The sequence below is a fragment of the Elephas maximus genome, chromosome X (genome assembly GCF_024166365.1).
Source record: "Elephas maximus indicus isolate mEleMax1 chromosome X, mEleMax1 primary haplotype, whole genome shotgun sequence".
Taxonomy (NCBI): Eukaryota; Metazoa; Chordata; class Mammalia; order Proboscidea; family Elephantidae; genus Elephas; species Elephas maximus.
In genome coordinates this window covers 26,044,649-26,068,173 of record NC_064846.1, presented here as the reverse complement: position 1 = coordinate 26,068,173, position 23,525 = coordinate 26,044,649, and the positions used below count along the sequence as shown (strand labels likewise).

The 23,525-nt window shown below is 42.4% G+C and overlaps 1 protein-coding gene across 4 annotated transcripts in view; it reads right to left on the bottom strand.

Moving 5' to 3' along the window:
- The window catches only part of LOC126068566 (fibrous sheath-interacting protein 2-like), a 100,778-nt gene that overhangs the window by 18,726 nt on the left and 58,527 nt on the right, over window positions 1–23,525 (bottom strand). For 3 of the 4 annotated variants that reach the window (XM_049871236.1, XM_049871237.1, XM_049871238.1), the window contains 5 exons: window positions 13,629–23,029; window positions 11,301–11,798; window positions 10,205–10,305; window positions 9,125–9,174; window positions 6,885–6,928 (listed from right to left, as the gene is read on the bottom strand). In XM_049871236.1, coding sequence (XP_049727193.1) covers window positions 6,885–6,928; window positions 9,125–9,174; window positions 10,205–10,305; window positions 11,301–11,798; window positions 13,629–23,029 — 10,094 coding nt within the window. The remainder of the gene's footprint in view (window positions 1–6,884; window positions 6,929–9,124; window positions 9,175–10,204; window positions 10,306–11,300; window positions 11,799–13,628; window positions 23,030–23,525) is intronic. The other variant, XM_049871239.1, reaches the window with a different exon arrangement.

Below are 23,525 nucleotides of genomic sequence, written 5' to 3'. Positions count from 1 at the left end.
GGGAGCGGAGGTTACAGTGACCAGAGAAGAAAGCAAAGGTGATACAAAACAGAAAGGAGACCGTGTGTGTGTGTGTTTGTGTGTGTACACATGCTCAGGGGCGGAGTTGGAGTGACCAGAGAAGAAAGCAGAGGTGATGCAAAACACAGATGAGACCGTGTGCATGTGTCTGTGTACACATGCTGGGGAGCGGGAGTTACAGTGAGCAGAGAAGAATGCAAAGGTAATGCAAACCAGAGAGGGGGCCGTATGTGTGTGTGTGCATGTGTGTGTGTGTACACATGCTGGCGAGCAGGGGTTAGAGTGAGCAGAGAAGAATGCAAAGGTGATTGAAAACGGAGAGGAGGCCGTCTGTGTGTGTGTGTGTATGTGTGTACACGTTCCTGGGGGTGGGGGTTAGAGTGAGCAGAGAAGAAAGGAAAGGTGAGGCAAAACAGAGATGAGGCCGTGTGTGTGTGTCTGCGTTCTGTGTGTACACATGCTGTGGGGCGGGGGTTAGAGTGACCAGAGAAGAAAGCAAAGATGATGCAAAACAGAGAGGAAGCCGCGTGTGTGTGTATGTGTCTGCCCATGCTGGGGAGGCTTAGAGAGAGCAGAGAAGAAAGGAAAGGTGAAGCAAAAGAGAGAGGGGGACGTCGGTGTGTGTGTGTGTGTGTGTGTGTATGTATACACATGCTGGGGGACAGGGGTTAGAGTGAGCAAAGAAGAAAAGAGGTGATGCAAACCAAAGAAGAGGCAGTGTGTGTGTGTGTGTGTGTGTGTGTGTGTATACATGATGGGAGGCGGGGCTTACAGTGAGCAGAGAAGAAAATAAAGTTGATGCAAAACAGGGAGGAGGCCCTGTGTGTCTGTGTGTGTGTGTACACATCCTGGGGGGCGGGGTTAGAGTGAGCAAAGAAGAATGCAAAGGTGATACCAACCAGAGTGGAGGCCGTCTGTGTGTGTGTGTGTACACATGCTGGGGGGCAGGGGTAACAGTGCACAGAGAAGAAAGCAAAGGTGATGCCAAACAGAGAGAAGGCCGTGTGTGTGTGTGTGTGTGTGTGTGTGTACACACGCTGGGGAGCAGAGGTTTAAGTGAGCAGAGCAGAAAGCAAAGGTCATGCAAAACAGAGAGGAGGCCGTGTGTGTGTGTGTGCGTGTGTGTGTGTGTGTAAAAATGCTGCGGATCGGGGGTTAGAGTATGTAGAGAAAAAAGCAAAGGTAATGCAAGACAGAAAGGAGGCCATGTGTGTGTGTACACATGATGGGGGGCGGAGGTTACAGTGAGCAGAGAAGAGAGCAATGGTGATACAAAACAGAGAGGAGGCCGTGTGTGTGTGTGTGTGTGTTGTGTGTACACATGTTGGGAAGGAGGGGTTTGAGTGAGTAGAGAAGAAAGCAAAGGTGATGCAAAACAGAGAGGAGGCCGTGTGTGTGTGTGCGTGTGTGTATACACATGCTGGGGGGCGTTGTTTAGAGTGACCAGAGAAGAAAGCAAAGGTGATGCAAAACAGAGATGAGACCGTGTGTGTGTGTGTGTGTGTCTACACATTCTGGGGGGCGGGGGTTAGAATGAGCAGAGAAGAGAGCAAAGGCTATGCAAGACAGAAAGGAGGCCGTGTGCGTGTGTTTGTGTGTACACATGCTGCGGGGCGGGGGTTAGAGTGAGCAGAGAAAAAAGAAAAGGTGATGCAAAATAGAGAGGAGGACGTGTGTGTGTGTGTGTATGTGCAATTTTGGGGGACGGGGTTTCGAGTGAGCACAAAAGAAAGCAAAGGTGATACTAAACAGAGAAGAGGCCCTGTGTGTGTACACATGCTAGGGGGTTGTGTTAGAGTGAGCAGAGAAGACAGCAAAGGTGATACAAAACAGAGAGGAGCCCGTGTGTGTGTGTGTGTGCGTGTTCGTACACACGCTGGGGGCGAGAGTTAGAGTGCACAGAGAGAAATCCAAATGGAATGGAAACCAGCGAGGAGGCCGTGTGTGTGTGTGTGCGTGTGTGTTTGTACAAATGCTGGGGGGTGGGGGTTAGAGTGTGCAGAGAGGAAAGCAAACAGAATGGAAACCAGAGAGGAGGCCATGTGTGTGTGTGGGTGTGTGTGTGTGCACGCGTGTTTGTGTACACAAGCTGGGGGGCGGGGGTTAGAGTGAGCAGAGAAGGATGTAAAGCTCATGCAAGACAGAAAGGAGATCCTGTGTGTGTGTGTGTGTACACATGCTGGAGGGGGTTAGAGTGAGCAGAGAGGAAAGGAAAGGTGAAGCAAAAGCAAAACAGAGAGGAGGATGTGTGTGTGTGTGTGTGTGTGTGTGTGTACACATGTTGGGGGGCAGGGGTTAGAGTGAGCAGAGAAGAAAGCAAAGGTGATGCAAAACAGAGAGGAAGCCATGTACGTGTCCATGTATGTGTGTACACAAGCTGGGGTTTAGAGTGAGCAGAGAAGGAAAGGTGAAGCAAAACAGATAGGAGGACGTACATGTGTGTTTGTTTGTGTGTACACATGCTGGGGAGCACGGGTTGGAGTGAGCAGAGAAGAAAGCAAAGATGACGCAAAACAGAGAGGAGGCTGTGTGTGTGTGTGTGTGGGGGTGTCTGTGTACACATGCTGGGGAGCGGGGGTTAGAGTGAGCAGAGAAGAAAACAAAGGTGATGCAAACCAAAGAGGAGGCAGTGTGTGTGTGTGTACACATGCTGGGGGGCGGGGGTTAGAGTGATCAGAGAAGAAAACAAAGGTGATGCAAAACAGATAGGAGGCCGTGTGTGTGTGTACACATACTGGGGGACGGGGGTTACAGTGAGCAGAGAAGAAAACAAAGGTGATGCAAAACAGGGAGGGGGCCGTGTGTGTCTGTGTGTGTGTGTGTACACATCCTGGGGGTGGGGTTAGAGTGAGCAAAGCAGAATGCAAAGGTGATACAAAACAGAGTGCAGGCTGTCTGTGTGTATGTGTACACATGCTGGACAGCGGGGGTTAGAGTAAGCAGAGAAGAAAGCAAAGGTGATGCAAAACAGAGAGGAGGCTGTGTGTGTGTGTGTGGGTGTCTGTGTACACATGCTGGAGAGCGGGGGTTAGAGTGAGCAGAGAAGAATGCAATGGTAATGCAAACGAGAGAAAAGGCCGTGTGTGTGTGTTTTGTGTCTGTACACATGCTGCGGGGCGTGGGACGGTGTGAGCAAAGAACAAAGCAAAAGTAATAAAAAACAGAGAAGGCCATGTGTGTGTGTGTGTGTGTGTACACATGCTGGCAAGCGGGGGTTAGAGCAAGCAGAGAAGAAAGCAAAGGTGATGCAAAAGAGAGGAGGCCAAGTGTGTGTGTGTGTGTGTGTACACATACTGTGGGGCGGGGTTAGAGTGAGCAGAGAAGAAAGCAGAGGTGATGCAAAACACAGAGGAGGCCGTGTGTGTGTGTGTGTGTGTACACATGCTGGCGGCAGGGGTTAGGGTGAGCAGAGAAGAAAGCAAAGGTGATGCACAACAGAGATGAGGCCGTGTGTGTGTGTGTGTGTGTGTGTGTACACACGCTGGGAGGAGGAGGTTACACTGACCAGAGAAGAAAGCAAAGGTAATACAAAATAGAGAGGAGGCCGTGTGTGTGTGTGTGTGTGTGTCTTTGTACATATGCTGGGGAGCGGGAGTTACAGTGAGCAGAGAAGAATGCAAAGGTAATGCAAACCAGAGAGGAGGCCGTGTGTGTGTGTTTGTGTGTGTACACATGCTGGCGAGCAGGGGTTAGAGTGAGCAGAGAAGAATGCAAAGGTGATTCAAAACGGAGGAGGCCATCTGTGTGTGTGTGTGTATGTATGTACACGTTCCTGGGGGTGGGGGTTAGAGTGAGCAGAGAAGAAAGGAAAGGTGAGGCAAAACAGAGATGAGGCCGTGTGTGTGTGTCTGCGTTCTGTGTGTACACATGCTGTGGGGCGGGGGTTAGAGTGACCAGAGAAGAAAGCAAAGGTGATGCAAAACAGAGAGGAAGCTGTGTGTGTGTGTATGTGTCTGCATATGCTGGGGAGGCTTAGAGAGAGCAGAGAAGAAAGGAAAGGCGAAGCGCAAGAGAGAGGGGGCCGTGTGTGTGTGTGTGTGTGTATGTGTGTGTGTATGTATATACATGCTGGGGGACGGGTTAGAGTGAGCAAAGAAAAAAGGTGATGCAAACCAAAGAAGAGGCAGTGTGTGTGTGTGTGTGTGTGTGTGTGTGTGTGTACACATGCTTAGGGGCGGAGGTTAGAGTAAGCAGAGCAGAAAGCAAAGGTGATACAAAACAGAGAGGAGACCGTGTGAGTGATTGTGTGTACATATACTGGGGGCGGGGGTTGGAGTGAGCAGAGAAGAAAGCAACGGTGATGCAAAACAGAGAGGAGGCCATGTGCGTGTGTGTTGTGTGTGTACACATGCTGGGGGGCGAGGGTGTGAGTGACAGAGAAGAAAGCAAAGGTGATGCAAAACAGAGAGTAGGCCGTGTGCGTTGTGTGTGCAGACACGCTGGGAACAGGGGTTAGAGTGACCAGAGAAGAAAGCAAAGGTGATGCAAGACAGAAAAGAGGCAGTGCATGCATGCGTGTGTGTGTGTGTGTGCCTGTACACATGCTGGGGGGCGGAGGTTAGAGTGAGCAGATCAGAATGCAAAGGTGATGCAAAACAGAGAGTAGGCCGTGTGTGTGTGTGTGTTGTGTGTACACATGCTTTGGGGCGGGGGTAAGAGTGAGCAGAGAAGAATGCAAAGGTGATACAAAACAGACAGAAGGGCGTCTGTGTGTGTACACATGCTGCCAGCGGGGGTTAGAGTGAGCAGAGAAGAAAGCAAAGGTGATGCAAAACAGAAAGGAGGCCGTGTGTGTGTGTGTGTGTGTGTGTGTACACATGCTGCCGGCGGGGGTTAGAGTGAGCAGAGAAGAAAGCAAAGGTGATGCAAAACAGAAAGGAGGCCGTGTGTGTGTGTACACAAGCTGGGGGCGGGGTTAGAGTGAACAGAGAAGAAAGTAAAGGTGATGCAAGACAGAAAGAAGGCAGTGTGTGTGTGTGTGTGTGTGTGTGCGTGTGTATACACATGCTGGGGGGCGGAGGTTAGAGTGAGCAGAGTAGAAAGCAAAGGTGATGCAAAATAAAGCGGAGGCATGTGTGTGTGTGTTATGCGTGTACACACGCTGGGGGGTGGGGGTCAGAGTGAGCAGAGAAGGAAAAAAAGGTGATGCAAAACAGAGAGGAGGACGTGTGTGTGTGTGTGTACAATTCTGGGGGATGGAGTTTCGAGTGAGCACAAAAGAAAACAAAGGTGATACTAAACAGAGAAGAGGCAGTGTGTGTGTGTACACATGCTAGGGGGTTGGGTTAGTGTGAGGAGAGAAGACAGCAAAGGTGATAAAAAACAGAGAGGAGGCCGGGTGTGTATGTGTGTGTGTACACATGCTGGGGAGCAGAAGTTAGAGTGAGCAGAGAAGAAAGCAAAGGTGATACAAAACAGAGAGGAGGCCGTGTGTGTGTGTGTGTGTGTGTGTGTGTGTGTACACATGCTGGGGAGTGCAGATTACAGTTAGTAAAGAAAACAAAGGTGATAGAACACAGAAAGGAGGCCATGTGTGTTTGTGTGTGTGTGTACACATGCTGGGAAGCAGGGGTTAGAGTGAGCAGGATAGAAAGCAAATGTGATGTAAAACAGAGAGCAGGCTGTGTGTGTGTGTGTGTACACATGCTAGGGGCGGGGTTAAGAGTGAGCAGAGAACAAAGCAAAGGTGATACAAAACAGAGGAGGTCAAGTGTGTGTGTGTGTATATACATTCTGTGGGGCGGGGGTTCAAGTGAGCAGAGAAGAAAGCAAAGGTGATGCAAAACGGAGAGGAGGCCGTGTGTGTGTGTGTGTGTGTGTGTGTGTGTACACAGGCTGGGGGGTGGGGGTTAGGGTGTGCAGAGAAGAAAGAAAAGTTGATGTAAGACAGAAAGGAGGCCGTGTGTGTGTGTGTGTACACATGCTGGGGGGCAAGGTTTAGAGTGAGCAGAGAAGAAAGCAAAGGTGACACAAAACAGAGAGGAGGCCGTGTGTGTGTGTATGTGTGTGTGTGTGTACACATGCTGGGCGGCGGGGGTTAGGGTGCGCAGAGAAGAATGAAAGGTTGATGTAAGACAGAGAGGAGGCTGTGTGTGTGTGTGTGTGTGTACACATGCTGGGGGGCGGGGGTTAGGGTGCGCAGAGAAGAGAGAAAAGTTGATGTAAGACAGAGAGGAGGCCATGTGTGTGTGTGCGTGTGTGTGTGTGTGCACGCGTGTGTATACATGTTGGAGGGCCAGGTTAGAGTGAGCAGAGAAGAAAGCAAATGTGATGCAAAACAGTGAGTAGGCCGTGTGTGTTCGTGTGTGTACACATGCTGATGGTTGGGGGTTAGAGGGAACAGAGAAGAAAGCAAAGGTGATGCAAAAGAGAGAGGAGGCCTTGGAGCTTTTGCCCTCACTGGAGACTTAGTTAGAGGGACTGTGAGGAGGGGAAGCTCCGGGGATCTCCTGGAGGAGTCAGCGGGCCTTTTCCTGCCTGTGAAGGGTCAGTCCTCAGGAACACCGGGAAGTAACTGGAGTCTGCACATTCCGTCCAGCAGGTCCCCTTCCTCTTTGATGCATCTGTTGCTTTTTTGCCCCCACCAGGCCTCTCCTCTGGGCCTCCCTACCTTTCGGCTTTCCTCCAGGGGCTACAGGAATAAGGCTGGTGAGTGTAATTGTACAAAGTTCCACAACAACTTACCCAGAGGTAGGATTGGATTACGGGATTTTCAGGCCCCGGAGGGAGAGATTTGGGTGTGAGAAGTTGTGAACAAGAGAATATGTCCTGATGCCCCTCAAAGCATGCCCCGCAGGCTGTTGTTCCTTATTTCACCTTGGGGCTCACTGGATCGCAATGAGGGGCTGACGAAACATACTTACCTTAATACTGCTTGGATTCTCTGAGTTGAAAACTTCAAAACTTCCTGTGGTCAAAACATAACATTGGAAAAGTTATTCTGGAAACGTGTACAAATCTTGGCACAAAAATAATCTCATCAAAGAGTCATAGCAATTAGGCCAAAAGAACAGTTTTACATTTTCAGTGTATAGACACCAAGAACAAAGCTGAAAGAGGTGAGATCCCTAGGCTGCTGGGTACAGGTCTTGGCTCTTTACTCAGAAACTGGGAAAGATAGAGGATGATGTGGCAGAAGGAGTGCCGGCCAGGACACCAGAAAAGCAAGTTCGAAACTAGCTACACGTCCTTGCACAACCATTCAGACTCTAGGAGTTTCTTTGCTCACCTGAAAAATGAGAGGTAGGCTGTGCACCTACTATGTGCCACTTTTCTAGGCACATGGGGATACAGTAGTCAGACAAAAATCCCTGCCCTTAAAGAGCTAACATTGTAAGTCAGGGAGATAGCCAATAAACAAATAATGGAAATACATAGTCTGTCAGATGGGATAAGTTCTAGGGAGAAAAACAAAGCAGGGAAGTGGGTAGAGGATACTGGGGTGGCAGTGAGGTTGCAATTTTTTTCCTTCTAAATTTTATTTATTTTGTTGTTGTTGTTGAGAATATACACAGCAAAGCATACACCAATTCAACAGTTTTTACATGTACTATTCAGTGACATTGATTACAGACTTTGAGTAGTACAACCATTCTCAGCCTCCTTTTCTGAGTTGTTCCTCCCTCAACATAAACTCACTGCCCCCTAAGATTCCTATTTAATCTTTTGAATTGCTGTTGTCAATTCGATCCCATATTCGTAGATCTTAAAAGAGCACAATGCTCCAGGCAGACATTCTTTTCTAGTTAAGCTAAACTATTGTTTGGTTTTAAGACGGCTTCAGGGGATATTTTTGGTTTAAGATTTAAAGATTATCTCAGGGCAATAGTTTCAGGGGTTCACCCAGCCTCCATGACTCCAGAAAGTCTGGATTCCATGAGAATCTGAAATTCTGTTAAGATACTTATCTTGTGTAGGCTCTCCTCTCCCCAACCCCTTAGAATGTAAGTTCTGTGGGGGCCAGGGCTTTGTCTATTTATAGCTTTATCCTCAGCACTTAGAACAATGTTCAGCACAAAAAAAGGCTCAGTGAATCTTTGTTGGATGAATAAATGAATTGGACATTGGAATATTACCAAAGCATATAGGGAGCTAAGCATAATTCAGTGCAATGAAGTTGAGGAAAACAGTGACACTGGATTTAGGTTTAAAAGATGTGAGATCTATACTCTGACTCAGTGTATGACCTTGGACAAACTACCTCCCCACCCTGGACCTTAGTTTCTTGATCTCTAAAACGAAGGCGTTATACTAGATGGCCTCTTTCCTGCTCCAACATCCTATGATTTTAGAATGCCAGAAACACACCTGTGATATATTATGTCACCTTCTGGCATATTTGCAGAATTCTGGAATATTTACTGCTATTCTATGGTTCATCCTTTAATGACTGTTATTTCCACTCCTCAGTTGGCAGGAGAACTTTCTTGAGTAACTGCTTCAGTCGGTTGCAGGTTTGAAATAGGGTAAACTCTGGCCCTGTGGTGTGAGTTCCCAAGGCTGCCTTTACAGTAAACATGACACTCCTTCCTCTAGGCTAGTGCTGTCAGTGTTTAGAACCACACTGATCCTTTGAGGTTTCAACAAATAGTCAAGAAGTCAACTTACAAATGTTTTAATGGGCCAGTTCTAACAGAGACAAAAAATAAAGTGGGGTCACCCTAGTCAGGCTGGAGTATAAGCAAATAAATATAGGTTTAATCTTTAGCTTTAAAAGCCTTTTTATATATTTTAGTAGGGTTAAGCTATTTATATAAAGCAAGGATAAACTCTTAAAGAGATGATGAAATCCTTTAATCGTCTTTTAGCGTGGGCTCTGCTACATATAAACATATAAACTATTGTTGTGATAAATTCTTATTTCCTGGATATGGTACTTATAAACTTGTAATATCATACCACATACTCTATACCAAAATCATTACTGAAATCTTAACAGTGATTCCGACAAAGCAAACTAGTTGGCTTGTGCTAACATCTGACTGACCTAGTACTCCCTCCAGAGTAGATCAACCTACTGTCAAACTCAGTATTAACTTCGGGATTGATGAAAGGAAAATAATCAATACTACCCAATTAAAATTAAGAAAAAAATCAATCAAACCTTCTGTTATTTTGGCACTTGGATCATGGGTACGATCGCCCTCATTGTCACTAAAAACAAAAGGTAAAGGACATTTCATTTTCAATGCGTTTAATAAAGGATAAGCAAAAGAACAATCTGTCAAAGCCACATAGAAGCAAACCTGGGTGGGTATGTCTTTGAGTTCTCAAATAAGTGAAAATAATTGCTAGAATGACTTTTATTTGGTCTTACATGTGCCCTCTTGTCTTGTCCACTATAGAAATCACTGAGAGTTGCCTGCATTACTAATTATGTATGTTAAAACGACAGGCCAGGAGAAGATGTCCCAAACAGCACCAGGTCAAAAAGAAACAATAATTTCGGAGTGCCAAGTGGAAAAGAATGTAGGTACAACCAGGTAGATTTTTCTCCTTATACTCAGTTTCACCCATGATGCAATTTGTGAATCTTCTTATTAAGAACAATTTTAGTCAGCTATTCTAGAAAAAAGTGCTAATCAGACTTCAAGTCTACAGTGCACTTTGCTCTTCCCTGCTCCCTATAAATACCACATAGTCCAGCCTTTGCTCCTACAGTTTTCCCCAGCTTCAATGGTCTTCCTTTTATGTAAATCTTATCCATCCTTAAAGGCCCAACTCAAACTCCCTTGCCTTGGAGAATTCTTCTCTAAATGCTCCAACTTACACTGCCCCCTCCATTCTTTGGATTCCTCTGACAGTCAGTGACATACTTTTGAGCATTTAAGCAATCAAGGGAACTAAGTAGGAACCCATTTGGGTGGGCCGTAAGTGTGGGGACTATTGTTGATCCAGGGCCTGTCTTCCAGGCTCAAAAACCAAACACATTAGCAAAGATTTGATCTAACTATATCACTATACTAGCAAACAGTCTCAGGAGAAGGTCATAGAGGCCAAGTAAACAAGAATGGGAGAAAAGATGAGAAATAACCACAGTGGGGAGCTAGGGGAAGGAGTGAGGGGAGGTTAAAAGGCTGAACACTGGTCTCCTTCCAGGTGTACTTGGGGGCCCAATTCTTCCCATAAGCATATTTTTCATTTCAGATTATTAACCAACTTGTATTGCTTTAACCAAATGTACCTAGAAAATGAAGTCAGATCCTCTTCGTCATATGAGGATGAACTCCTAATTTTGTGTAGTAAGTAGTGTGTCGATTCAGTCATAGCTCTTCCTTCTTCCCCCTGGAAAAAGTCAGGTATTACACATAGGAGAGTTTGAAGTAAGTAACTATATATAACATTTCCCGATTATCTATGTAGCTGGCATTTCTGACCATGCTGCCTAGGGAAAATGTCCTGCACACTGTGTTTGGTCATGAGATCAGAGCTTCCCTGTAAGTAGACTGGATTTTGTTAAGGCTATGGACGCCGGGCGCTGTTGTCTAGAGTTGTATCTCTGTTTTGCTTTTTCTGGTTCACTGCAGCTTCTGGGTTAACCTTGGAATCAGCGCAAATGGATACCCCAGGGAATTGTCTCACCAGGAAATCCCAAATCATGTATATTTGCCAAACACATGGAATGACAGTTTTTGGGTTAGGGCCAACCCAAGAGGTCAGTGAGATTGAGATCATCACTAGAGGGATAGGGAACCTGAGCTGTATGTTAAAATGATAGTGGGGTTTATGGGCTAACTGTGGGAGGTATATTCAACTTATTTGACAAACTTGCTATGTTTGGACAAGTCGGCTAAGTAACTTACCCAAAGGTTGGAGCCAGAATTCAAACCCAGATGGTCTGGATCTGTATGAATCTTTTTACTCACTCCGGCCCATCTTCTCTTCTTGGCCACTGGGGCATGGGGTTTCCTTGCACAAAACTTTCAGTGTGTACTTACCAGCCAGAGTAAAAAAAAAAAAAAATGTGTGGAATCTATCATCTTAAATAATCAGCTTGCATTTCTCCTAACTGGTTTTCATTTTGTTTTTCTTGTGCTTCTAACTAACCGAGGACTCTTTCCATCATCTTTTTTTCCTTGATTGAGGCTCCTGGCTTCATCTGCTAATCATTTCCCTTTTATTATAAATATCACCAGAGTTGAGAGAGACTTCCTGGGTCTAGTTTAGTACCCCTTCCTTCCTAACCAAAGCACTGTACGTTACTGGGACTGAGTCTGTGAAGCTCTCTACCCTTTCCATTGAAATCTCATCACTGACTGACAGTCACATTTCTCACTTACGCTGGACTGTGTGTTTTTCTCCCAATGAGTAGAGGCTGTGCCAGTGGAGGACTGTGAGGTGGTCCTGTCTCTGCCAGAAAGAATACTTTTCATTTGCGTTTCCGCAGATTCTGTCAACTGAGTTGAATGTGTGGTAACACTTTTTGGAGTTGGAGTGGATTTGGGACAATATTTGCCAAGCGACAACCTTTTTTTCAGACTGCTCATGCTTGTTATAGGCTTGGGAGAGGTCGCTGCGCTTGCTCTTGGCTTCATGTCTTCTTTCACTTGATCTTCAACTAGACCTTCAAAGCATTCTCCTTTTACAACCTCTTGTAAAACAGCTTCATCTTCATCTGAAATCAGGTCCTTCTCTATCTTATTTCCTGTGCTTTTGTGGTCAATATCATGAGCAGACAACCGAATGATAAGGTCTTTTTTGTCCTTGACGTCTTTTAAAAGCGCCACCCTGGTGATGTCAGGCTTTCTCAAATTCGGAAACGAATTCCTGGTAGCTGGCTGAAATTGAAGAGACAATAAATATTAATAAAAACTGCCCCAATCATTTTTCCCTGTAGTTCTATTTTAATAAAGGCAACTTTCACATGTGTTTGGATACTAGTTTGAATTTGTAAAATACGTTATCTTCAAATGCCATTTACTTATATATTAGTGATATAAAAGAATAAATGAACAAAAATCATATGGAATTTTTTTTGCATTGAGAAATCATATTACTCCAATACAAAGAAGACAGCCCAACTAAGATTCTTTCTTTTGCTCCCAATTTTACTTTCTACTTGCCAAGAAATGCAAAGTGCACAAAAACGTTAATTACATTCTGTTTTCATCATTTACCTTGAAAGGGTTATAGCAGGCTTAAACATGGTAACGTGTTTTTTTAATACTTCTCAGCAGGGAACTAAGCATAGAGCAATCTAAGGACAGATATTTTCATGAAGAGACAAAGTATTGGTTGATCTGAATTTTTAAAAATGATGAATAATAGCCGAAATTGTGAAGGCCTCTGAATCTTCACTCCTCACCTCTCTCTCTACCCCTAATCCTTTGAACATATTTTCCAAAAGAAGCTTCAAAGAATGTTCATTTCCCCTCACCTCCCTAGTCAAATGTCACTTTTCATTTTGCAGTGTTAAAAACAGATCAAGGAAAAGACAGTTACAATGAAATAAATGACTTTTCCCATTTCTATAGCCTTTGATGGTGCCACAGAAAATGAATTTATCAATCTCAGACCTCGACATTCCTTTGTAGCACCGTAAACCAGCTTTTCAGATAAATGCTGCCCTAAAGGGCAAATATCTTTTGTGCAAAGCAAAATGAAAGAAGAACTTCTGTAAGAAAGGGAAACAATCAATTTTGATTGTCTATGCTGGTGGAGGGGAGCAGTGGTTCAAAAAATCCTAAATCATTCGATACGGCTTTGGGATTTGTCTCTCTATGAGCTTTTAATACGCATGTTTCTGGTGTGATGGACATTTGGGGGACCTCAAAACAGCAAATACAATTCCTACTTGTGGAGTCCTGCCGGAGGAGGAACCTGTAAGAAACAAGTGAAATCTAAGCACCTGCAATCTAATGTTTGTTGATGACTGTTGCTTAGGAAAAGCAATACTACCAAGAGGCCTTAAGTTCGAAGATTTAAATCTCTAGTAGAGATTTTATCTGGTTTACCTGATATTCTATTAACTGGCCTCTTTGTATCCTATGTGGTCATTGTTGTTAGTTGCCATCGAGTCAATTCCGACTCATGGCGGCCCCACGTGTGCAGAGTAGAACTGCACTCCACAGGGTTTTCAAGACTGTGACCTTTCAGAAGCAGATTGCTAGGCCTGTCTTCTGAGGTGCCTCGGGGTGGCTTTGAGCCACCAGCCTTTTGGCTAGTGATCGAGTGCTTAGCCATCTGCGCCACTCAGGGATTCCAGTTGCACCTAGATAGTACTATGATAAAGTATAGCCACCACAAACCGTGGGAGTGGTAAAAGGCTGCAGTTCTAAATCACTCAATGAGGATTACAGTCCTAATCAGTCTGGTCTGCAGTTAAGGGTACTTCCTGTACCTTCATTCTTCAAGAGATGGCAGTTCGGTCTGACTGGCTAATGAAAATTAGCCTGCTGCCTTTCCACTGAGCCACAGAGTTGATACGGTAAGCCCCAGGAAAGCAGGGGCGCTGGATGAATCAGAGGACCCAATTTTCCTACTGGGCTAAGCAAAAGAAAACTGGCCCAAAATTGGCTGTATTTTACAAATGCATTCCCACAGACCTACCTGAGGCAGGAAATCTCACTAGTCCCTCATTTCTTTTCACCACTGCCTTTTGCACTTACCTCAAAGGGCTTTACATCCAGTCGTCCACTCTTATCCAATGAAACACGCCCTTCTTTCTGTCTCTGGCCTGTACCAGGTGTATTTACTATGTAGCTCCTCCCACTGACTGCAGCTCTTCTCAGTTCTTCTATGCTATGTCCAGTTCTCTCTAAACATTCAATTTTTAGTTTCTCGAGAGGTTGTGTTTTAATAGAGATTACTCCTAGGTGTTCAGCAACAGTATCTGGGCCGATAGTTATTGGCTGCTTCCCACGATATGGAAGGATACACGTGGGAAGCCCAATCAATTCTCCATGTAACATTTCTTCCTCTAGCTGAGGCTCCATTTTGACAGCATGCTCATGTGCCTTTTCAACAATTCTGTCCACATTCAGATCGCCAAAGAGGTCAGCACTCGAAGTTTTTGAGCCAGTTGTTTCTAATGGATAATTTGAAATTTTACTAGTAATTAAAGAAGCCACTTTTTGAGGAAAGAATCTGTTTGTACCTTTCATATCATGGTAAAGGTCTTCGTGTGTGCCAGACTGTTGTAGCACATGATTATAGACTGAATCAACCACCTGAGAAATCATTTCAGTATTTTCTGGAGTTAGGTGGTGCTCTTCAGGATTAGTAGCTACAATGCTAATGTTATTTTTAGAAATTTCAGCTGTCACGGATTTTGTCAGTTGAGATGCAATTTTATTTAGCTCAGGCTTTGATAAGGTTTTTGCATCTCGGTTTGAGGCACATGGCAACTTCGCTAGTTTAGCCAAAAACAAGGCCAATGTTTCCTCTAAAAACATGGCATCTAATACAGAACCTTTCCTGGATGCAGGCTTTTCCTTCGACTTAAGGTCATCGATAATTTTAGTCACTTTGTCCAAAATTATGACAGCTTCCAGAAGTAATTCTGAACTTGAGGCTTCTTCCTCCATTTGTGGCTGCAATTCTGAGTTGGAGATTTCCTTCACCATTAAAAAACCAATTATATCAGCTAGGACATTGCTCTGACCCATTAAATCTTTAAACACAGAAGTATGTGAGCCAGAGTGCTTTAAAACACTGTTGTACACAGAACTAACTACCTTTTCAATAGTTGCACTATCTGCTGAAGATATGGTAGTATTTTCCTTGGCCTGTGGTACAACCTTAATCTGACTTTTAGAGATATATTCTTGAAGCGAATTTAAGATTTTTGAGGTTATTTTTTGCATTTCAGGATTTAGAGAATTGCTTTGTTCCTTATCTGCTTTTGGAAACATGGATAAAAGCTTTGATAAAAAGTTGACAGCAATTTCTTCTATGATGTTAAAAGGCAGTTTGTAAGTGTACGATGGCTGGGGCTGGACAACCTCAGTGTTTTGGATGACATTTTGAAGGATGTTTCCAGCCACAGAGTCTACTGCAGTGCACTGATGTGGACTCAGCATTTCAGAAAAATAGTTTTGCAGTTGATTGCCAGCCACTTCTCGTACAACTAAAGAGACGATGGTTTCAGAAAGGATTCTGCAACCCTTGGAGACACAATTTTGTATGATCTCTTGTGATGCAAATTGCGGGAGTAGATTGTTATAAATAGTCTGAGCCACTAATTGAATAATTTCACCATCATTAGGATGTAAGGAGTCTACGTATTGTATAATCATATCTTTATCTTTGGCGATCTGTGTCATAATTGTACTCACTAACTTCATTTGAAGGAAATCCAGTTCTGTGTACGAGTTGTTCTCAAATATTTCTGTTTCAGTGTTGGCTACTGTTGAGAAAATTTTTGATAGAAGAGAAGAAATGATATTCTCTAAAAATTTATGTGGCAGCATTATGGTATGTGGCAATGATGTTTGACATTCTTTGCATGCTGTTTCGGTCACCTTTTGGAGCTTTTTAATAACCTCCTTAGATTCTAGAGGTAAATATACTGAAGATGGAGCCACATCACAAAGTAGAAAGTCTAGCTGGTGTTGAAAAATTTCTTCTATGACTGCACTAGCTAGCCTTCTTGCTAATTTGTTGCCATTACTGTTTATGTCCCCACAAATGGAACCTTGAGATCCATACTCCAGCAGAATATTGCATATAGAGGCATGGACAACCTTATTAACCAATGACTTACTGATTGATGGCATATTAGCAATAAAAGGTACTTCATCGGAAGGTACATCAGCTGCAGTGGCCATACTATACATGGCTGGTATTTTAGCCATAGGTATTATTGTTATTTTGGGTGGCGCTTTATCTACAGACGGTTCTTTTTGCCTGTGAGGTACTTTATGAACTGGTGACATTTTATCTATAGATGAAAAGAGCTGATTTCCCTGCTCTGGACTTAATAGTTTAATTTGAGCATCTGAAAACTCCTTTAAGAGTGAATCAATCAATTTCATAGCTGTGTCATAGAGCTCAGCTTGATTTACATCGTTGGTTACATTCTGACATGCATCGTGTGTAGCCGGTAAGGAAGAAAAGATCAGTTTGTTAGCTATTTCGGCAATAATGTCTTCTAAAAAGTTAACAGGCAAAACCCCAGGTTTATTTTCTGGTGGGTTCTGAGGTCTATCTGGTTTACTTTTCATTTCTTTATCGTCACTCTTCTCTTTCTCTTCCTCATTTGACAGAACTTCCTGGCAAGCTGAGGGGGTTAAATCCCCCGTTGAAGCAGGCTGTGCAAAATTCCTGCCATACACCTGAGTTACAGATGATACTCTTTCACCTGGGGGATTTTGGAATTTTGAATCATCAGTTCGTCCATGAAGAAAAGATATTTCTAAAACATTGCTGTAAATGCTTTCAGTGACAGTTTGGACACATTTAGGATCCAAGATTTGTTTGCCATCCACAACTGCAGACTCTGTTCTCCTTTCTCGGGTCTCTTTATTTCTCACCATGGATTTCAAAGAAAGTATTTCAAGGGGTCCATCCTCTTTTCCTAATGTACTTTCTCTGGTATCATCACACTGCTTTTTATCATCTGTTTTTAAATCCGGTTCCAATACAACCTTCTTGGTTTTTGTATCATCGGTAGCTGGTGAAATATGTTTATATATCCTATCACCAGGCCCTTCCTCATCTTTTCTAGCTGAACCATCATTCTTCTCGATTTCATTCTTTTTAAGCGTTGTGCTCAAATCTGGCCCCTGAATATCCTTACTTTTCACACTGGTAGTTGGAAAAGTAACTTTTGATACCTTCTCACTGTCTTTTCTAATTGAACATTTCTTTTTCTTCTTATGCTTTTTGTTTTTATTTGCCACATTTTCAGCTGACACCGATGCTAGGGGAATTACTCTGCTGCTCATAATGCTAGTTATAGCAGTATATACTGGCTCGTGGATACAGTCTTTTTCCATTGAGGTCTCTTCCTTTTTTAAATTCTCTTTTCTATTAGTTGCACCTCTATCTATTGCCAAAGTGTCAATTTTGGTTTTCGGGCCTGATGTTAGGACGGTGAGCTCAGATGACTGTTCTAATAGAGAAAGTGGGTTCTCCTCTAAGCTTCTGTCTCTCTTTGTAGAGGATTTAAATGGTAGATGTTGAACCCTTTGGATGATGCTATCCACATCTAGAAATGAAAAGAGTATGGAAGACCAATTTCCTGAAAACAGTGGTTGAATTTTGAAAGCAGAGATTGCCTTCTCAGCTAAAGCAGCAATTATCTCTATAACAATGTCACTGCTACCGTCTTTCTTTGTTAGATTGTTAGATCTATATATTTCCATGACTTCATCATATACAGAATCAGAGACTTTATCAACTGTGTCTTTATCAATTGGTGGAAAAGAAAACATTTCTTCGGCATTTTCTAGAACTTTAATTTCACTTTTCCTAAATTCTCCTGTCAGGGCATTTGCAAATTTTATAGCCATGTCCACGAGGTCTCCCTCTGATACTTCTTTGTCCTTAGGATCTTCAGGATTACTTGGGAGAGCATAAAATTTGTGGACAAGGTCAATTACAACATCTTTCAAAAACGTTGCAGAATACACAGAAGGCTGTGGGAAAGACAATGCTTTTTCTTTACCAGGAGTACAGAGCTCGACTGCATGGTCATTTTCAGGTAAGGTGCTGGCAGATGATTCTTCATTATGTAAAAATGGCTTCAGGTGATAATCCATGATTTCCTCCATAATGAAACCAGCTAGTCTCCTGATGAATGAGCCTTCCTGTTTGCTTGTGTCTTCCTGTGCTTCAGCTTGGAATTTAAACTTCGTCATAATATTGTTACATATACAGTCAATGAAGTTCTCCATTGCTCCTAACTGCATACTTTCTGCATGCTCCTCTGCTGTGGCAAGTCGAACCTCGTGTTCAGAAATTTCGGTTATAATTTCATCCACCAGTTTTGAAGCTGCATTCACAGATTCATAATCTGGTGGTACTTCTTCCTCTTTCAGTTCGGTTTCCATCTCAGACAAAGGGAATATATGTGCTAGAAGCTTGTAAATCACATCTTCTAACAGAGGACGAGGCAATACAGTTATGCATGATGGCAAGACACGGCTACCGTCGTTGACGATATGGAGCACATTTCTGAGGATGTTCTCCTCTTGCAGGGAACAGTAAGAAGCTGCTAATTCTCCTGAAATCAATGACTCCATCTGATAGTCAAACATTTCTCCTAAGAGCAAATAAAATATTTTTCTTCCAAAATCGATCACATCACTTTGGATAGCCCTATAAACGTGAATTAGAGATTTGTAATCACCTAATATTTTCTCATAAATTAGGTTGACAGTTTTATGAACCATTTCTTTATACTGTTCTGAAAGGTACAGATTTTCATCCAAGTTATCTGCAACTAAAATTTCTGATGTGGAGAACTCCAGCACAATTGATCGTACTAATGTTGTAACAATGTCAGTTGTGCTGGCTTTTGCTTTGTATGGGTTTTTGGCAGCTAAGATATTATGTGAGAATGCATAAAGGATTTTGCATAAAAGCTCAGAAATAACTTCCTCCAAAAAGACAGCTGAATTCATGATGAAAGACAATTCTCTTTGTTTAGGATCGCTTGCTCTCTTTTTATAAGTTCGATCAACTGGACCTGAAGGGAGAGTTTTATCTTCAGATAAAAATGACTGAAGATGATGGTTAAAGATTTCTTTTATCATATAACTTGCTATTTCTGTAACAGGCATATTACTTATGCCTTTTTTATCTCTTTTAAGAGACTGGAATAAGTTAGAGTGAGAAAAGTCGGCGTAGATGGCATCGGCCATAGCCTGGATCTCTTTTTCTGAAATCACATTTTGTTTTCCATTTCCATGTTTAATAATACATATTGCATGCTTAGAAATCACTGACATGATTTCATCGATCATTCTCAGGACTGTGTTACTCAAATCTGATTGCGAAAGGCCTGGATCTTCTGCACTGCAGTACAATGGACTTATCTGTGATAAAATCTGACTGACTATTTTTTCCAAATGAGTATGGGATAATACAGTGGTATAGATGGTGGAAGTCTGTCTTTGGAGTCTTGACTTAATAATATCATATCGCACTCTCTTTGTCAAAACATCAGTATTGAGTTTTGAATCTAATTTAAAAGACCGGTTTGCTAGGAAATCTGGATGGATTTGGAAGTCAAAAGTTTCTGCGAGGATAACTTTAGTTATTCTCTTAGCCAACATCTTTGTGTCATGGAGAAAATCTTTATCAGGTTCCATCGAATATTCTTGTAAAACTTTGCTATACACTGTGCCAATAATTTTTATAACTACATCTCTAGCTACGGGTGGCAAACACAATTGTTCCTTAGCATTTTCCAGGATGCCAACTTGGGCTTTTGAGAATTCTTCTGTTGTCAGATACAAGAGTTTCTCAGCGGTTTCTAACAGTTCTTTTTGGGACTCTCTTACAAATTTTGTTTGTACAGTGCCCATCACCCTGTGAAATATCTTGCTTAAAACCCCAAAGATCACATCTTCCAAAAAGGCTGAGGAATAAACACCGATAAAAAACTGCTGCCTTCTTGCATCATCCAAGTACGGATATGCTGAAGGCAAGAGTAACTTTCCATACACAGATGGATTCAGATGTTGTTGGCAGATATTTTTAATGATAAAACCGGCTACTCTATCAATCAGAGCATTGCTACCGCTTATGAGATCACGCTCCACTGCATCTTGAGACTCGGAGTTTTGCAAAATATTTCTGAATACTGAGTCAACGAGATGCTGAGTATCATCCTCTGAATAAGCAAACTCGGTTTCTTCATCGTCTTTTGAAAATCGAATTTCATGTTGGGAAATTTTCACCTTAATATCACTGATTAGCTTAGAAGAGATTTCACTGAAATTAACTTCTGATCTATCCTTTGGGGTTTCTCTGCATGGAACCCTGTTATCTGCAGAAGGAAATATTCTAGACAACAGCATTCTGATTATGTCTTCTAAAAATGTGTATGGCAGCAAGGTGTTATACGGAGATAAACGGTGGCTTGGCTTGGTAGATTTACTGATGCCACCAAGGATGTTCTGAACAATGTCCTCCGCAGTTAAAGTAGAGTAGTAATAAGTGGACAAATCCCCAGAAAACAGTGGATGAAAAAGGTAATCAGAAATAGATCCTACAATTAAACTGGCAATATTTTCCATAAAAATATCACTGTCTTTGAATTCTTTATTATCAATATCGGGGATCAGCCCATGCTGTATCAGAAAGTTCCTATAAATTGACTCGACCAGTTCATCCAGAGTGTCTGTGCCTATAAGGGGTAAAGCTGGCTCTTTGCCATCACGAAGAATGCAAATTTTAGCTTTGTTAAAATGGTTATGTATTGAGTTTACTATTTTTTGGGTGATTTTTCCCAGTTCAAGTGCAGTGTTATATTTTGGATCGAAGATCTTTGGTACAAGCCTGGCAACAATTTCTTCCACAAATGCCTTAGGACAAATGCCCATACCTACTGATAATGGCTTCTGGGATCTCTGTGCCTCTGTGGCTTCAATGAGAACCTCTTTAACCATACTTGATATCTCATCCAGTGAAGTTCTTGAATGAGAGACGCCCTCTCCACACAAGAAGGGTTGAAGATGATTTTCAATAATCTCTTGAATAATAAGACTGGCCATTCGATCGACCATAAGTGGGCTCTGGCTTACTACACTTTTCTGAATTGACACAAGAGAGTCAGATATTTGCAAAATATTATTATAAACAGACTCCACCATTTTTTGGAGATTTTCTTCTGTATATAGATAGTGATGATCACATTGAGTGAGCCAGATCTTATGCTTTGAAATGGCTAACATAACCTTATTTATTATACAGGTCGATAGCTCATTAAAATCTGAAGTCATGAAATATTTCTTTCCCAGGCATGAAGCCTTACTGGGTAGAGGAATGAGCTGAGATAATAGCCTTCTGATGACATCTTCTAAAAATGAGTGTGACAGCATGGTGGTATAGCCTATTAAATGTTGAACTGGGTAATGAAGTTCTCTCAGGCTATTTTGAAGTTTCTGCAGTATATTTTTGGCTTCAAGAGGGTAATACGAATTGGGCGTGAGCTTTCCCACATAGCACACTGGGAGTTCATAGGCTAAAATCTCTATCAATATGCCATGAGTTATTTGCTGGGCTACTGAGGTGATAACATGTGCCAGATTATCACCATAGGCCACTTGTAATTCATATTTCCGTAAAATATCATTATAAACTGTGTCAACAATCTTACTAACAGTTTCTTTATAAACTGGTGGAAAGCATAGGTTTTCCTCAACATCCCGTAAAACAGTAACTTGAGCATTATTAAACTCATTCACTACAGAGCTGACACCTAATATACTCATTTCATTGAGCTGCACTTCAGTGATGTTGTCATTTTTGTTCCACAATGAGGTGAAAAGATGAAGAAAAACGTCTGAAATGATTTCCTCCAAAAACTTGGCTGAATAAACGCCTGTGCTGATGCCTCCCGGCTGTAGCATGTTATGCGTGGGTGCTGCATCCATTGTCTTTTCTCTTGGTCTTCCAATAGGTGATGAGGAGGGTTTTACTGTAAGTGACTCACTAAATGGGGCTTGTATTTTGGAACTAGTCACCCTGAGATTATTCACTGCCCTTGTCAAAGGCTTGCTGTCATAACTCATGAATCTTACAGGGTCTTTACCCTGTCTTGATTCTTTTAATTCTGGCCTTTTTGACCTTGGGAGACTAGGAAGTCTCTCTCTTGTTCTATATTTTAAATACGTGGGGGTAAAAGGTGGACTTCCGGAGGGCTGCTGTACACTGTGTGATAGCTTTTCCATTAAGGATTTCACCATGCTATGGGAAATAACACTAAGCATAGATTCTTGGTCTGTTTCCGCTAGATTTTCCAAAAGGTCTGACATGTCATGGTCTTGAGCTAGTGATCCGTAGTCTATGGTTCCCTTGGAATAACCAAATTCTTCATCCTCTACATTTTGAAGTATGTCGAACAGTTGACATTCTTCTGCTGATACTTCATCCGAAAAAGGGCCATTCGTAAAGAGGTTGTTGGCTGTGCATCCTTCCAAAAGTATTCGAATAAGTTTCTCACATACGACATTCAGAAGAAAAACAGATTTGGGGGAAAGACCTAGGTTATTTCCAAGTATGCTGCTACCTGGCTGGTTATTAGAGGATGGGAACAGTTTTCTTGCTATTTTACCCGAATCCATATCCCAAATTGGGCATTCATCTGGCAAAAACAAATCTAAAACAATATTAAAAATTTTATCAACTACTTCTTTGGATTCACGAGTTTTTAGGCTACTAACCAGACTGTCTAACTTACATACCAGAGAATTTAATTGATTTTTTCGTACGAGTTGATTAATTCGGCGAGTAGAAGCAGATTTCCAATTTCCAGGGCCCAGCTGTCTTTTTGTAGTTTTGGTTTGGTTGCCTGTGGGCAAACTAGGGCTTCTAAGCGTGGAAGATGACTTATTTCTTCCTTTGCTGTCAAGCTGATGATTTATTCCTGTTTCTCTGGATAGAACCTGAGTCACTCCTATTAAGAGATCCTGAAAGAGGTCATCGATGTTAACCGTATCTACACTGGGGCAGTAAATATATTTTGTTTTTACAGAAACCATTTCTTGTGTAATGTCTGCCTTTAAGATGTCACTATTAAACAGGATACGAATAATGATTTCTGAAATGCTTAAAGCAAGTTCGCTGATAGGAATTGACCGGCTCTCACACTTTAAGGAATGAACTAAAATAACCTTGCTAAATGTGGCATCTTGACTGTCCAGTCCCTTCTGTTTTATCCCAGCCTCTTCAGTAGAATCAGAAATTCTTGCAAGCATATGAGAAAGAACCAATTTAGTGAGATGTTCACAAAGTTGATTAAGCGAAGAGTCACGGTGTGTGCTTCTTAGAGGATGTTCTGATTCATATTTTTGCCTTGATAATGTGGAAATAATAGGTACTTTTTCATCAGGAAGACCTTAAAAGAGAAAACATTGCTAATTTTAACACGTATTAAAAAAAATGCTGGCCATTCAAAATACTGGCAATAGAAAATAGAAAAACCTAGTCAAGAAAGGAACTGGGGTTTCTTTAAATCTGTATTTTCCACCTTGTGGAATCTTTACTTCTGCCAGAAAGTTAAGAAAATAGCCTAGAAGAATCCAAATCTCTAAGTCAGGTGCAGCTTTCTTCCTGGGATAGCTATGTTGCTCTAAGAAGCTAGAAATTCTGGGGCAGAAACACTCTTTCTAGCTTTACTGTTGCAATACCCTAGCGTGGCTCCAGTGATCTCGTAATTCTTGAAAAATTTTTCGGTTGTTGTGCTAAATGTCCAGTTCAGGGGGCTTTATCTTAGATTGGTGTCCAACAGCTTTGACATACAAAAATGGCTATTTCAAATGGTTCAACCCACTATATGCATGTAAGCATTCAAAGAAAGGGAGTGCAAATATCATCCTTGCAAGCATGGGTTT